This window comes from Colias eurytheme, chromosome 19 (genome assembly GCF_061535395.1).
Source record: "Colias eurytheme isolate Ceu_HAF_F1 chromosome 19, ilColEury1 Martin Lab GWU primary, whole genome shotgun sequence".
Taxonomy (NCBI): domain Eukaryota; kingdom Metazoa; phylum Arthropoda; class Insecta; order Lepidoptera; family Pieridae; genus Colias; species Colias eurytheme.
Genome location: NC_142998.1, coordinates 1,339,300 through 1,357,253, shown reverse-complemented (window position 1 = coordinate 1,357,253; position 17,954 = coordinate 1,339,300). Strand labels below are relative to the sequence as shown.

Genomic DNA, 17,954 nt, shown 5'->3' with positions numbered 1-17,954 from the left:
AATGAGAAGTAGAGTTATCAAATCAGAAAAGCAAAAGCTGAATTATTTGTGCATATAGATAAATTTTTAAATGAATATCATCATATTTAAACATGGTGCATTAGTTTCACCTGGATTCCTTACATTTTATTTTTATTAGTAGGTCATATTGTTATATGATAGTATGCTATCTTAGGCTATGCATAGAAAAGTATTTGATTATAAAAATTGTGATGTTAGATTTTTTTTTTTATTCTATATTCATGGCACTATTATCACAATACACTGCAGTTGCAACAATACAAAAGCGTTGTGAAAGAAAAAACTTCGAAATAATCGTCAAAATTTATGGTAAGTATTATTGTCACTGAATATGGTTACAATTTTTCATGCAAGCAAACATTAAAATTAATATATAAAAATAGCAAATTAAAAAAGAAAACTGTATAAATGTTTCTTATTATTTTAATGTTGAAGTGAATAAAAAACCTACATATTAAACACGTTTACGGTAATACGTTATCGTTAACGTTATCAAAAAGGCATACGAAATACAAACCTTTGTAGGAACAGTTAATAGAATATGTCACTTGCCACAATTAATTCTTAATTCTTATCCTACTAAGACCAAGGCATACATGCTGAATCTTAAAATATGAATTGATCCGATACTGAGACACTTATGGAATAAAAATATATACCAAAGTTTATATGTCAGCTATACAGCTATACCTCTACACTAAACTAGGGATTAACATTGAACATTATAACCATAGACATAGAAAGTGTACTGACATATTCATTTCTTTTAACATCTTAATTGTGTGGCTCATAACAATCACTTCATTTTTATTTTGGTTTGTCATCAAACATCACACTTAGATATGAATATCTTTAATTTTCATAATATCACTCGCAAATTGTGTAGATAGTAAAATTGGCATGTAGCAACACACGATACCGTCAACGAAGCATTAACGTCAAACTCAACCCGTGCGAAAGGGAGGGAACATTTGTCTATGGTAATGTATGTGACAGAGTGCTCTCTCCCTTTCACGCGTAGACCGTCGTCGTTCGATTAGCCGTATATCCGATCCGTATAGAAAACCACACTGTATAATAAGCCCTGCACAGTTCAAAATTACAATTACTGATAGAAGCCTTAATTTAGAGTAACGTACACTTGAATGTACGCCTAGAGCCGAGTTTGTTACCCCGCCTGTACTTTTTCCCGCGGCTCTCCTTGTCTTTGCGAATTTCGCGGACTAGCGTGTAGAATGCGTCGTCGACGCCCATTCGTGTTTTGGCTGACGTTTCTACGAAGGGCACTCCGTAACTCCGCGCCACCTGGAATGTACCAATTGAATGATTAAATTTATGAATTAATTCAGGATAGTTTGTTACCTATTGTTTTTGGTGGTATTGTTAAGGACATTCATTATAAATAAAAAAAGTTTATATTATCATTTTATCATTTGAAAACAACACAAACAATAAAAAAATGTGCTTTAACTTAATAAATACATAATATTATATTTTTGTAATGAACAAAATCAGACAGAGGAATGATCAATGACTTGATGAACTGTTTAAATTGATGAAAATATTAGGTATCTCTTTATTTGAGTAATGGATAAATCTGGATGGAAATTTAAATAGCAACAATAAAACCAATAATTTCTTTATTCATAATTCTATACTCCTATCCTATGTGTTAATCCAAGTTACCCTCTATATGTGTGCTAAATTTCATTGTAATCGGTTCAGTAGTTTTTACGTGAAAGAGTAACAAACATCCATACATCCATACAAACTTTCACATTTATAATATTAATAGGATCAACATCACAGACCAAAACTAACTTGATGACTTTACATGCTTTAGTGAATACTAACCTTTATATAGAATTATATAAAGGTAAAGATTTTAGATTAAACAAGGTCTCCAGCCTCAATTCATTAAAGTAGTGACAGCTAACAACTTACAAATAGCCGAAAATCAATGAGTCCAAAGTTTATGCATATGATTAAATTATTTTGCTCATAGACCAACAAGTTGAAAAATCATCCAATCACAAATTCAAAATCCAAATTCAAATTGTCTTTATTTGACACAGATGATAATTATTCACTAATCTTCTATAATATAAAAATGAATCCCAAAATGTGTTGGTAAGCGCATAACTTGAGAACGGCTGAACCGATTTCGATAATTCTTTTTTTATTATATTCCTTGAAGTACGTGGATGGTTCTTATGTAGAGAAAACGTAAATATGTAAGCACGGGTGAAGCCGGGGCGGACCGCTAGTAATACAATAATTACAGTAAACAATGTTATCCCTTATCTGTGAAACAAACGATAATGATGATTGTTCTTGCAACAAAATATTCTTTAAGTTGAATTAAGATTAGAATGATTCACAGCAGATGTAACTGTATGAATCATGAGTCACAGTTTAATATTAATCAGGAATTATGAGCCATTGTATGGTTAAATACTTTGTTAAGGGCCGATTTTTCAATCCTTGGATAAAACTTATTTGTCGAATAATGTATAAAACTACCATTTTAAAAATGTATTCTAATTGCCCATAATTGACAGTTTACGTGACATTTTAATATTATCGTGTAATACTTTATTGGACGGATAAGTTTTAACCAAGCATTGAAAAATCGGCCCTTAAACGAATTACAATTTGAGAATTCTTTGTTAATTTGATGGTATTTTTTTTAAGGCACCCGCTATCTAAGCATTTTGTCTAAGCATCCTCTGGAATGTAGTTCAGAGTTTATTTTCTTTTTTATATCTACTTCCAATCTAATTTGATTGTTGTGATAGTGCCTAATTAAGATAAATAAATATTTCAAGACAATTTTCACACACGGCACGATCTGATCCCATACTAAGCTATCGCTTGTGTTATGGAAACCAAATGGCTGATAAACATACATATATAATCCATACTAATATTATAAATGCGAAAGTAACACTGTCTGTCTGTCTGTTACTCAATCACCCCTAAACTACTGAACTAATTTGCATGAAATTTGGTATGGGGATATTTTGATACCCGAGAAAGGACATAGGCTACCTTTTATTGCGAAATATGTACCACGGGCGAAGCCGGGGCGGACCTCTAGTTCTAAATAAATACATATTATATAGTAGATAATTAACACCCAGACACAGAGCAAACATTTATGTTCATCACACAAATATTTGCCCTGGGTGGGAATGGAACCCACAACCTCTGGCTTAAAAGGCAGGGTGTATAAGTACTATAGCTTACTCTTTAGTCAAATTTTATTCTAATTTGTTTAGCAATTTAGACCTTTGATTGTTAGACCAATATCAAAAACATAATAATTATATACCAAATCCAATGACACAAGTATTATAGGAATTTAAAACCTGCCTCATCAGATAATATCTATATTATTACTAGCGGTCTGCCCCGGCTTCGCCCATGGTACCTACATGTTTAAACTATCCTATCTCAAGTTGGATCGAACTGCACATGGTGTGCGAATTTTATTATAATCGGTTAAGTGGTTTAGGAGTCCATTGAGGACAAACATTGTGACACGAGATTTATATATATTAAGATAAAAATATGCTACTTATCTATAAGGCAAGAGATGAGAGAAGAGAAGAAAAATAAGAGGATTGACATATCTTCCCAGGAAAGACTGTACCAGGACCCAGAGGTAGAACACACCTTCAGCTACCAGAATCACCTTTCATAGTTTAGAAGAATATGATTTTTTGTGAATTTTCTCTTATTTACATATTTCATTAAACTTATTTAAGTGCTCAATGGGACACCCAATATATCAGTTTAAATTGATCAATTTTTTAAGGACAGGTAAGTAATTAGTAGTCATTGTTTGTGTATGTAGTCTTTAATTTTTTTAATACTTATTCTCAATTAATTTCTATTTATTATTAATTAATTTATTGTAAGTGTACTGTGTACTCCACGTCGCAAGGGGTTGCTGAAAACCAGTGTTGTGTAAGGGCTCTGACTCTTGCACAACTATTAGCTGAGACAACTCCTTTTGTCGTCGACTAATGAGCTGCAATTCACTAAATGTATAGTGATTATTTATAGTTTGTTTTATTGTTTGTAACCAGTGTATTTGTGGTGTGGTGGAGTTGAAGACAATAAATTATTTCTTTCTTTCTTTCTTAATTAGGCTTCTGTATTTTGCTGGAGGAACTACATTTGTTTTGTTAGTTGTCACACAGAACAGAACTCAGGACTGCCTAGTATCTAGTATCTATGCTTGCATATAGGGATGTAACGATACATGATTTTGCCGATACGATACCGATACCGATATTTGTAGTAATGTATCGGCGATACCGATACCGATACCGATATCGATGGGTTGGTAGAAAAATAAATAGTGAATTATGCATAAAAAGTTACCAACATTTAACAGAGACAACTGTTAATCGTATTCTTTTAAATAAAAATGCCAAATCAAAAAACAACAAAACCATTTATTTTAGTATTATTATTTTACGAAGTCAGTTAAACTTTAAGTAATACACATACAATCAGTACCTAATAAAAGTTTACTATTAATTGGTAGAGATTTTTCAGAAAACAAAGTGCGCACGGCCTCCGCGGGCGGCCTCCCGCATCGTTCATTGGGCGCGGAAGTTTGAATTATTTGATATCAAAAAAATTGGTTGTTTGTAAAGTAGGTTTACGATCGAGATGTTTACGTGATAACATAATGCAGTGGCAGCGCTCGAGATGAAACGGGAGATCGGTCCGTCTCTCTCTCGTTATACCTGCGATCGCGTTCGTGAGGTTTTGGTGTGACACAAGTTTATGAACATGTCACCCGACTAAAACGATTTTAAAAACGTTATCACGTTAAAAATTAAAAAAATTCTAAATTATTTATTTCTTTCCTTTACATAAACAAATTTGTGATTGGAACACTCCTAGTAAGCAAATAAAATGCTTGTGTCAGGAGGTTCCGCTCTTCCTTAACACTATTACAGAAACAGAAATAAAACAATATGAATGAATACAATGCAAAAACATAAAAGAAAAGAAAGAATTTAATAAAAAAATATCGGTATCGGTTGAATTATTATCGGCGATACCGATATATCGGCTTGCCGATATATCGGCCGATATATCGGTATCGGTATCGGTATCGTTACATCCCTACTTGCATATTACCACTGAATCAAGATAGCGGCTACAAATGGTGTGGAATAGTAAAATTCATAGAATATGTAATCTGGAATGCAGTAATTTTTAAAGTATAAAACTATGCTCTTCCACAAATAAAAAATATTTTAATAATTATTGGTCTATTATTGTGCCAGCTATTAGTTTTTAAAATTGGAAATAGTAATTGGTTAAGGAAAATATTTAAGTGTAAATACAATAAAAAATTAGTAGCGTTTCATTTAGTTTTGTTATTATAATATCTTAAATAACATTATTAAAGAAAAATAAGCTCTTAAGACCTTTGATATGATGGCCATCAAAATAAAGGAAAATAATATTCATGACATTCATGTTTGTAAAATAGTAAACAACATTTACTATGGCTATGTTTATAATTCAGTATGGAGGCTGCAACTTTGATACATATTATCTTCTTATATATATTTATATATACAAATGAAGTAATAAAGCAAGAACTGCAAAAAATTAAATTTCCTGCACCACACCCTATAAGGAAACGAATGATGGACATAAGAACAAATCAACCCGATGTAAAATTACATAGTTCTAACAGCAAAAGAACTTACGCTTCTGTCACAAAAGGTGCGCAACAACCTAACATTGAAAATAATAATGAATCAACCATAAACAACAAAGCTGGAACTAACGGCGATCTAAACGGTATACGGGATCTATTAACAACTCTTATGAACCAAATGCTCATTATGACAAAAACGTTAACCGAAGTCATTGCCAATATCCAAACACATTCACTGCACTAATTATTGGCGTATGGAATGCGAACGGCTTGTCACACCACTCAGAAGAGTTGAAAATATTTCTCAAAATGAACCACATAGATATAATGCTTATCTCCGAAACTCACTTCACATCAAAGAGCTACCTAACAATAACAGGTTATACTATATATCGCACAGACCACCCAGACAACAAGGCCCATGGTGGTTCAGCTGTTCTTATCAAATCGAAGTTAAAACACTACCTTCTGGGCTCTTACTCAAAAAATTATATTCAAGCAACAAGTGTAGTAATAAGTGACTGGGTCAGCGATATTACGGTTTCAGCACTATACCTACCACCAAGATACACTGTAAAAGAAGCAGAATTTAACGACTACTTTCAAACGCTTGGTCGCCGTTTCATTGCGGGCGGTGATTATAATGCAAAGCATACTTTTTGGGGCTCCCGGTTGATACTACCTAGAGGGCGAGAGCTTCTCAGATGCGTCCAAGCCAAGAATCTGGAAGTTGTGTCTACTGGACAACCCACCTATTGGCCATCTGACAAAAATAAAATTCCGGATCTTATAGACTTCTGCATCACCAAAGGAATCCCCAAGAACAACATCACCTGTCAAGGTTCCCTAGATCTGTCCTCCGATCATTCCCCAATTCTAGTAAATGTTCAAACTGTCGCTGAAACACAAATAGAAAAATGTACACTACACAATAAAAACACTAACTGGCCACTTTTTAGAGAACTTGTCGATAAGGCATTTACTAATCAAATCCGTTTAAAATCAGCAGATGACATAACAAAAGCAGTGGAATTTTTCAATAGTAGTGTACAAGATGCAGCATGGTCGTCGACCCCGCCATCGAAACCTCCAAGGACAGATAACCTTGTCCCCAGACACGTACTTCATAAGGTAGCATTAAAAAGGAAACTACGTAAACAGTGGCAAGAAACTAGAAATCCCAATACTAAAAAGCAGCTTAATCACATCATCAGAGACTTGAAGCATACACTAGATCTAGATCGTAATGTAAGATTTAGTAATTACCTATCGGGACTGGACTCCACCGCTTCCTCAGACTACTCCTTGTGGAAGGCCACCAGAAAACTCAAACGACCTGTCAGAATATCACCCCCCATTAGAAAAACAGATGAAACTTGGGCCCGAACAGACCAAGAGAAGGCTAAGTGCTTCTCGAATCATCTGACGAACGTTTTCTCTCCTCACCCATATGAAGGCCCATTAGATCACCTCGAAGTTGTCAACAACCTTCTGGGCACAGATGTGGATACGGAAAACCCCCCGCCCAAATTCTCAAAAAAGGAGATCAGCAATACTATAAAGTGCTCTAACCCAAAAAAATCACCTGGTTACGATCTCATCACCAATCGTTTATTAAAAGAGCTGCCTGAATCGGGAATGATCTACCTAACGTCTCTTTTCAATGCCATAACGAGGCTACGATTCTTCCCTGATCAATGGAAAGTCGGGATGATTATTATGTTGCTTAAGCCAAACAAAAAACCTGAAGAGGCGAAGTCATATAGGCCCATAAGCCTTCTACCGATGGTTTCCAAAATATATGAGTCACTCCTACTGACACGCCTGCTACCCATACTCGCGGAAAAGAAATTAATACCAGATCACCAGTTCGGGTTCCGCAGCAAACATGCCACTGTTGATCAGGTACATAGGCTCACGAAAAAAATTATGGAGTCCTTGGAAACAAAAACGTACTGCTCTGGTGCTTTCTTGGACATATCCCAGGCATTTGACCGTGTATGGCACGAAGGCCTACTCTATAAAGCTAAATCCTCACTACCAAATGACCTATATGACCTTATAAAATCATTCTTGGAAAGAAGACACTTCATTGTCCGGGAAGGAGAAGCGTTGTCCGAGCTGTGTCCTATAAAGGCGGGAGTCCCTCAGGGCAGCGTGTTGGGACCTGTACTATACCTGCTCTTTACTGCCGATATACCGACACCCACAACAGTCATCACAGGTACATTTGCTGACGACACCGCTATCTTAGCAACGCATAGTGACCCAGTAATAGCCTCAGAGATACTTCAAAAGGCACTTAATGAAATCTCCCAATGGCTCAAGAAATGGCGTATGAAGGCAAATGAAACAAAATCTGTAAACGTCACGTTCACTTTGAGAAGAGGCTTATGTCCCGCAGTAAAATTAAACGACATTGTAATTCCTCAAGCTGATCATGTGAAATACCTCGGAATCCACCTTGACAAGAGATTAACCTGGCAAAAACACATCTTCACTAAAAGAAAACAACTTGGGCTACAGGCTAGAAAACTGCACTGGCTCATCGGTGGAAAGTCCCAACTGTCCCTTGAGAACAAAATACTAGTATATAAGGCTATCCTAAAACCCATATGGACATATGGGATCCAACTTTGGGGAACCGCGGCTAATTCCAATATTGAGATACTACAAAGATTTCAAAACAAGATACTAAGAATAATGACAAGCTCTCCGTGGTACATACCCAACGAGCTCCTTCACAATGACCTAAGAATCCCTACTGTGAAACAAGAGATCCAACGCTACACCAAGTCATATAAAGACCGCTTAGCGCACCACCCTAATATTCTCGCCCAGACACTTATGGGTGAAGATCATCAAGCACGACGACTGAAACGAAAAATACCTCAAGATTTGGTCCGCCCACAGTGACCACACTGTTATAATGAGGATGTGACAAAGGTCACATACCGTGCATGCCAATAATGATATGTCCAACATGCCGCTTATTGTCCCAATTATGATGGAGACAGATCGCAGCAAAAAAAAGATAAAAAAAAAAAAAAAAAAAAAAAAAAATGAAGTAATAAATGAACTATACATACCTCTCTTGCTTGCGCCATATCCACAGCCCATGCTTGCAAATCACACTTGTTACCAACTAATACCATTGGCACTTCTTCCGCGTCCTTCACACGTTTTATTTGTTCTCTATACGAGCCTATATCTTCGAAACTCTTAGCACTGTTCACTGCAAACACCAGTAAAAATCCTTCCCCCGTTCGCATGTATTGGTCCCTCATCGCGGAGTATTCCTCTTGACCTGCCGTGTCCAAAATATCGAGGAGACACGTCTCCCCGTCGATCACAACCTGCTTCCTATACGAATCCTCGATAGTGGGATCGTACTCGTCCACGAAGTGGTTTTGTATCAGCTGTATTGTCAAAGCTGATTTACCGACGCCGCCAGCGCCCACCACTACCAATTTATACTCGGTCATCTTGTGGCGAGATAGGAATATTTTTTCTTAACACCAAACGTCACAGCACTAAGATATATCAAAACGCCCCACAACGACGCGCCACACCTCTGATATTACTCACATCTGCATGGCTGTCACGACCTGTTATGTATGTTATTGCACTCACTGTACCCGTAAAACGGCTAATTAATGTATTATTAGAGTCAAATGCAATAAATAACAATGAGGCAGTTCACTCACCCTTTATCACAGATTAAATAAAAGTACTGTTATGTTCCGTATGACATTGCAAAGATGAATAGTACAGTATTTTTATTTTTATTTTTGGAACATCTTTTAAAATTCTTAAAGACAAATCTGTTTCAGGCAAATTATAATATCTATAAATAGATTTATGTTATGAATATTATTTTTGGGGATCCAGTTGTTCATGAAAATTTTTAATCTATAAATAAAATCCAACCACCTAGTTCCGAAGTAGAACACAAGATGTCGTGATAACAAACTTTTAGTATTCAAAGGAAAATTAAAGATGGCATTAAAAATAAAATGCATTTTTAATTGTACATAAAAAGCATAGCTCTTGATAAAGGTTTAATTGTTAAACTAATTACGATGTATTGGATTAGATGCGGAAGTTGGTAATATTTATAAACATAAAATAATTTTCGGAATTTAACATGAATTTAAATAATTTTTAATTTTTTAAATGGACCGTCATTGGACAGTGTAGACTACTCACAGGACTACTGGACTACATTACATTGTCAAACATAAAATTATCAATAGAAATTGTTTTATATTTTCAATTTTGATATAATTATATTAGCTAATTGTAGAAAGATACTGGATAGTTTAATATTAAATAATTATAATTAATTAGCATCAGCATGTCTTCAGATAAAAATGACGATGATGATGCCGAACCGGAAAGTTTGGAAGAGGCGGGAATTTTGGAAGCTGATGTCGGAGCGAATTTGTATGTAAATTGCTTAGTAAATTGCATCTTATTAGATAAATAGTGATAAAATAATCGAAATAATCTATTGAATATGTGTATCAGCGTATCAGTCACAAATAATATAAAGATAACAAGTAAATTATTAAAAAAACAAAATACCCGACTGCACACTAAAAAAAGAGTGATTGAAATGAATCTAATGATACCGCATACATATTTTTTTAAAGGGAAATTTAGAAAAAATATTATTATGTCTTTATCCCGTGGGACTTTTAGGATAAAATGTATCCTATGACACTCCCGTAATCAAGACAAATCTAACGATACCTCATACATCAAAATCCATCAAGCCGTTTAGGCTACAGGTGGTCACAAAGGAAAAGACATACATACATACTTACATACACTCGAAAAACATTACCCTCCTTCTTTGGCAGTCGGGTAAAAATTGTACCGAATAAAAGAGGAAAATTGCATAAATGAAAAAACTTGTTCCTTTTTATTGTTAGTTAGTGTTCAACATAATATTTGGCCATCGCATATGTATTATGTACTTATAATTTTAATTCCCTTCAACCAGCGATCAACAACTGGCCAACATAGACCCAAAGCTAAAAGTTGACATGGATCCAAAAGCCCATCGCGACTTGCGTCCAGAAATGATGTTCATACGAGAAGAACTGCGGCAGGCTAAGATGCAGACACTTGCGGTAAATACTACTAGCGATCTGTCCCGGCTTTGCCCATGGTATATTATTAAAGCCTATATAAGGGGTCAGGATTACCTATATACCAATCTATATACTGATATTATAACTATATATATATTATATATATAAATATTTGTTTTAACGGGCTAATGTCAGGAACTACTGGTCTGATTTGAAAAAATATTACGGTGATTAGTGATAGATAGCCCATTTTATCGAGGAAGGCTATATAGTCTACTTAACGCTACGCTAAGACCAACAGGAGCGGAACAATGCGGGTGAAACCGCGGGGAACAGCTAGTCGTTCATATTACTTTTTTGTAAAATATAAATTTCTGATTTAAGAAGTTTCTGTAAAGAAATAAAAAAATTTAGTTTGATGTATATCGACTTTATGTAGAATCTATATATCCTTAGTATATCTCTTATATTTGCTTTGAAAATTATACATTTTACGATTGAGAACTGAAGTCACCACATTTGATGTCTAGACCTTTGAGTATACAAGTAATTAGTAAATTATATTATGTAGATATATTTTGTAGGTGCGACGAACTGCTCTGAAGAAATTACTCATAAAGGACTTTTTGCAAGAGGACTGCGAATTGAAGAATATCGGGCTGTCGTATGCACCGCCTGATCCTTAATAAATTTTTTAAAATATTTGGTGTTTTATTTTCTCTATCAGTTCCTATTTTTTTGTAGGTACTTACTGTAATAATTAGCATGCGTAATTATTATTAGATAGTGGATATTGATGCTTGCACAACCAACAAAAGGAGAATGTTTATAAAATATATAGTGGTACCACTATGTGTATCGATTTTGATGAGGTTTGCAGACTGGAAAAGACTCAAAGCCAGTGCTCAAAGCTCACTGAGGCCACATCTTTTTATTTATTCGGATGAATTTTTTGGTCCGTGGTTTTGTTGCATTTTGTTGACGGTAGAAAACATGGGATAGAGCCTATCATGGTAGAACTAGTAAAAATCATTTTCATTTACACAACAATATTTCACATATTTTTAAGGCGGGCGGTAAGCTAGTAGAGCTTACCGGCTACCGCCCACGGCTTCGCCCACTTTCTCTGAAACCTAATAAATTATGTACTAATTTCTTCCTCTTAAATCACTCTATCTATTAAAAAATGCAACAAAATCCATTGTGTATATTTAAGATTTAAGCATACAAAAAGACATAGGGACAGAGAAAGCGACTTTTTATACTATGTAGTGAAGGAAATTAGCAAGAAAGTCGAAATAACGTGACCATAACGTGACCAAGAACGTGACACATTCACGTATAACGTGACAGTAACATTGATGATTTCATTTCCTGAGCACGGAAATGTTATACCTACATAATATTATCTTAATATATATGTTACGGCTAAAGGTAGGTGAGAACATAAACTTAAGATTAGCCGGCTAAACTTAGGTTTATTTTCGACGAGGTGTTAATGTTAGTTTGTTCTATCTTTAGCCGGCTAAACTTAAGTGTAACCGCAGGCCCGTGGCTAAAAATGTCGGGGTGGGTAGATTTGGTTACTATAATACATGTAAGGAACAGGGCGAGTGTTTTCTGGCACTTCGCCGGCTGCTGCCGCAGCACGCTCGCTGCGCTCGCTCGGCTCGTGCGGGTCTTAAGAGTTCTAACCTAACCTAACCTAGCCACCAGCTTTCTGCCCTGAGTCGGGGTGGGTAGATTTGGTTACTATAATACATGTAAGGAACAGGGCGAGTGTTTTCTGGCACTGTGCGGGCCCCTCAAGCCCTCCACCGGCCCGGCGCTAACCAAATCTACCCACCCCGACATTTTTAGCCACGGGCCTGCGGTTACACTTAAGTTTAGCCGGCTAAAGATAGAACAAACTAACATTAACACCTCGTCGAAAATAAACCTAAGTTTAGCCGGCTAATCTTAAGTTTATGTTCTCACCTACCTTTAGCCGTGACATATATAAATCTCGTGTCACAATGTTTGTCCTCAATGGACTCCTAAACCAATTAACCGTTTATAATAAAATTCGCACACCATGTGTAGTTCGATCCAACTTGAGGATAGTTTAAACATGTAGGGACCACGGGCGAAGCCGGGGCGGACCGCTAGTATTATATTAAGATTATATTCTACATAGAATGAATTGCATTTTCGATTTATCTTCGAGCATTAAGTTCGAGCACTTTATTATATTTAATTAGTTAAGAGGGCTGTGGACTTTGGACTCATCTAATATACCTAATTAAAGTTAAACTGTTTTTAACAAGCATAATATTACATTATTGTATGGCGGTAGTGCTATTTGTTTGAAGTGGGATATCTTTTATACATAAAATGATTTGCATTTTCATCTTATCTTCAAGAGTATCTTATAAGCGGATAATTGATGAGAGAAGCATGTGAACTTTGGACATACTTGTATTTAAGTGAAAAATTTAGATAAAGTTTATCATGCCAATAAAGCTGAAGAGTTTGTTCGTTTGTATGTTTGTTTGTTTGAACGCGCTAATCTCAGAAACTACAAGTCCGATTTGAAAAATTATTTCGGTGTTAGATAGCCCATTTATCGAGGAAGGCTAAAGGCTACATAACATCACGCTAAGACCAACAGGAGCGGTGCAACGCGGGTGAAAACGCGGGGAGCAGCTAGTCACTGATATTATTTAAATTGGGTGACAATGACTCTTTAATGAATATTGACAGATATATTTGTTGTAATAAACGTTAATTACTAAACAAGTCCTTTTTACAAAACAACTAGCGGTCCGCCCCGGCTTCGCCCGTGGTAACTACATGTTTAAACTATCCTATCTCTCAAGTTGTATCGAACTGCACATGGTGTGCGAATTTTATTATAATCGGTTAAGTGGTTTAGGAGTCCATTGAGGACAAACATTGTGACACGAGATTTGTATATATAGATACATAGCAGGTAATTCATTCGATGAAACAATACAAAATTCATTTGATGAAAAAATTAGGTAACTCATAGGTACCATGTTTACAATGAACAATCTGTATCATCTTTAATAATTACGATCGCCTACACGTGTAATAAACCTACATAAAATTACATACCTTCGGAAAACTTCGAACTGCATCGACAACCTGACGCTTCAACAATGTGCAGCAAAGGTATTGCGAAGTTTGTACCACGTGTGTTTGGTTTTTAGCTAGAAATTTGCAATATACAGTTATGGAATACTTGGTTGTGTCAGGCTATTTTTAGTGGAACTATGTGGATGCATTTTAATTATAAATGCTACATTGGTATAGTAAATGTTCAAGGGTTATAACCAATTAGCTGTGCCCCACGGTTTTACCCGCATTTCTCTGCGCCTATTATTCCTAGCGAGATGATATTATACCTATTATCTATAGCTTATATTATAGCCTTCCTCGATAAATGGACTATCTAACACAGAAATATTCTTAAATTCAATTCAATTCAAGTAACCGTTGTTCCTGAGATTAGTGCGTTCAAACAAACTCTACAGCTTTATAATATGAGTATTGATATGAATCTATGAGACGAATCTAAAAGGACAGTTTCGTTTATGTGCTTGCGTGCCTACGACGAATAGATAATAATTAACATCACCAACTTTAGGAAAGCAATATACATCGATTTTCTGACTCTTATTTTTCTTTTACAAAAATAATCCATACTAATTTTATAAATGCGAAAGTAACTCTGTCTGTCTGTCTGTTACTCAATCACGCCTAAACTACTGAACCAATTTTCATGAAATTTGGTATGGAGATATTTTGATACCCGAGAAAGGACATAGGCTACTTTTTATCTCGGGAAAATGACGCAATCCCGGGAATCCCACGGGAACGGGAACTATGCGGTAACTTTGACTGCGCGGGCGAAGCCGCGGGCGGAAACCTAGTTACTAATAGGTACAAACTTTTGAATGTAAATATTAAGTCAATAATGCGTTTATTACAATGTATTACATTGTATGTAGGATGTTTACTCTGTTCAAAGTTAATTGCACGAAACGCATTGTCTACGTGAAAATAAGCCAACGACATAATATTGTTTTTTAGCGAATTTCCAGGACTTATGTAAATTGAACTCGTCTATAATATGTGACGTCATCGCATCGCGATCCGTCAATTTTTTAATATTTTTCACAGCTTTTTTTAAATAGTAGAATGTCCTTATTTCTCAAAGGTTTAGAGAAATTTATTTTGGATATAATATAATTATGAGTAATTATTTTTTTATAGATTAGCAGATTCATTATATTATTATTACCCAGTACTTATTTGTGAAACTTAGTTTAGTAGAACAAATAACAATATATACCTATGTTGCCTAGATTACTTCACTAAACATACCGCCGTAATATAATTTTGATCGTAGAAATTGTTATGTATCAATAATATTCGTGTATTAATTATAATTCATTAAATGTAATTACTACTATGATAGGTTGATTAACTTGATTATTGTTTTTAATTAAATCATACTAAAACTGGGGGAAAGTGGAAACTAAATAACTTTGAGTAGCTCGGTTTGTGAAATTTTCAGACAACTGTAGAGTAAATATATCAGACATTAGCAAGAGGCACACAGGTAACAAATAAAAGGCCATACCTACAATTTAATCGTATGTTGGGTAGATTAAAAGTAAGGTACTTATAATAATGAAGATTTGAGAAGAAAAAACTATATTAGTAAATATTTAAACGTAAATAATGGGCACAAAGTGAAATAAGGCAAGGAAGGAATCACTTCTGAATCTCTTTATTTTATGTATTACAACTAGCTCTTACCTACAGCTTCGCCTGCGTGGAAAAGATAAATTTTCATGATACAAATTCAATCATTCCCTATTTTATCCCCTTGGGGATAGAATTGATCGAAATCCTTAGCGGATGTCTACGTCCTATCATCTACCTGCAAGCCGAATTTCAGCCCGATCCGTCCAGTGATTTGGACTGTGCGTTGATAGATCACTATGTCAGTCAGTCAGTCAGTCAGTCAATCACCCTTGAGTTTTATTTATACCTATAGCATAGCCTATAGATATTACAGTTTAGGCAACAGTCTCAAACTTTTTAGCGCGTAATTAAATTAATTTAATTCTTTGTACTGAAATAAATGTATGAAATTTTGGTGATATCTTTAACATCCTGACATCTAAAGTATCAAGAATATTAGTTTTAAATAAAAATAAAATAATTCGAGTATAAAGTGTCATCTACTGTATACGGCATGGATAATGTTGGATGGTATTACAATTTTTATTGTTTTTTAATTCATCATGAACAATCGCTAAATAAATAAAGATAGAATTTGAACTAGCTTTTTCAATAACCTGATAAAATGAAAAAAATAATAACAAAGGACCGGGTATCTTCCTTCTGGTGATACCCGTGTATTATGCAGAGAAACATAATAATATAATATATAATATTATAATAATAATTAATATATGTGTACCGGGGCGAGCAGGTATGAAGTAAACTGGTACTACCTACAAATATTATCTTGTTTATAGAATTAATTTAAATAAATAATAATAAGTACCAATATGTTTGTTCAACTATATAAAAAAAAATCGATTTAAAATGTTTAAAAACAAGATATTTGTTGATGTGAAATGAATGGTAATAAATAATTTTATTAATAATAATAATAACTAGTTACGTGAAACTATAAATTAATTTGCATATATATTTGAAAGTTTCGAAATAATATCCTTCATTTATCAAAGTCGGTTAAATAAAAAAATTAATAAACAAGACGCAGGCTTTCGATCTCATGCCTCGTGTACGCCAATATAAGTAATTACAAGTAATTTATAAGTGAATGTCGGGGAATAATAATTTACTTACAAAAGAAGCTTCAGAAAACATAGTTGCTGATATAGATTTTTATTTGAGTGTATCGTGGATTCTGTTAAAACTGACGCTCTAAAAAGATATACTACCTATTATTTTTTTAAGAAGATAAATAATGGTTAATTTATTTGCATTTAAATTATTATAAAAACGTTAATAAACTCAAGGATTAATTCAGAAAAACTGGAAGTATTATACATGCAAGTTAGATTCTAGAGAATCTTTAGTCTTTATTTTTATTAGTGTGTATAATTTTTCCTCTCAGTGACAGTCTAAAGAGTAAGGAAAAATTGTGGAATTGGTGAAAATAAAGTTATTTGTGTGATATAATAAGAAAGTAAGGTGAGTTTAAAATTAGAGTTTTTATTTTATTTAATTGAGTTAAAACCTAAGTTTAATATAATATTTGTCGTTTAGATAAAAAAAATAGTAATTATATGATTTTTTATGGAAATGGAGAAAACACTATTTAGTATATATTTTTTTCTCTGTGGCCAATACTGGTCGATCGTTAAAATTTAAACAATTTCTTTTTACTTTAAATATTCAGGTATTTTATAAAAGGTCTAAAAGTAAGTTTTTTTATCAATGACCACGTGTCGTATGGACACGATTTCTGTTTGTTTGAATGCATTTATATCAGGAACAACTCGATCGATTTCAAAAATTCTGTCAACGCTGAATATGTACATTTTCTATGAAGAAATGGCTTTCTATAGTGGTTAAATTAATTTATTATTAAATAAATGTAGTCTGTTCAATACAGATTAAAAAAAATAATCTATCCGTTAATAAATAGCTTAGATAAATACATAGTTTAATTTGTTGGAAATGTTAAATTCGATAATGCTCACGAATTTCCGCGTAATATGTAACTAATACCATAGAATCATAGAGAGTTGATTGTAAAATTACTAAGAATTTAAAATAACAGATATTAGCCTCACATTAGCTTATAACTTTGCTGAGGATCCAGTATTTTCATGTAGTCCAATTAACAACAATTACATAGAACACATAACAATTTTCCTACACAAAGTAATTTCCTACTGACATACTACTAAAGGATAAAAGGAGAGCTATGATTTTTAAGTATATGTCTTATAGTATGTATGTATTTTTATTATTTCTTTGGCATGCCCTATTGGCCAAACCATTGGACGGATTTTGACTTATGAGATGTCGTTATAATCTTGAAAATTGCGATATGTAGTGATAGAAGGAAAACCCACCTGCTTATT

General features: G+C 34.1%; 2 protein-coding genes across 2 annotated transcripts; one reads left to right on the top strand and one right to left on the bottom strand.

The window, feature by feature from the left end:
- Positions 1-823: 823 nt before the first annotated feature.
- On the bottom strand, positions 824-9,423 carry Ras85D (GTPase ras-like protein 1). The gene is made up of 2 exons (XM_090113355.1): positions 8,806-9,423; positions 824-1,326 (listed from the first exon to the last, which is right to left on the bottom strand). The coding sequence occupies exons 1-2, from the start codon at positions 9,199-9,201 to the stop codon at positions 1,147-1,149; spliced, it is 576 nt and encodes a 191-aa protein (XP_089969481.1). The 5' UTR covers positions 9,202-9,423; the 3' UTR covers positions 824-1,146.
- A 650-nt stretch (positions 9,424-10,073) lies between these two features.
- LOC149899953 (uncharacterized) lies at positions 10,074-11,501 on the top strand. The gene is made up of 3 exons (XM_090113021.1): positions 10,074-10,162; positions 10,725-10,854; positions 11,400-11,501. Exons 1-3 carry the CDS (start codon positions 10,074-10,076, stop codon positions 11,499-11,501), a joined length of 321 nt encoding a protein of 106 aa, XP_089969147.1.
- Positions 11,502-17,954: the final 6,453 nt, after the last annotated feature.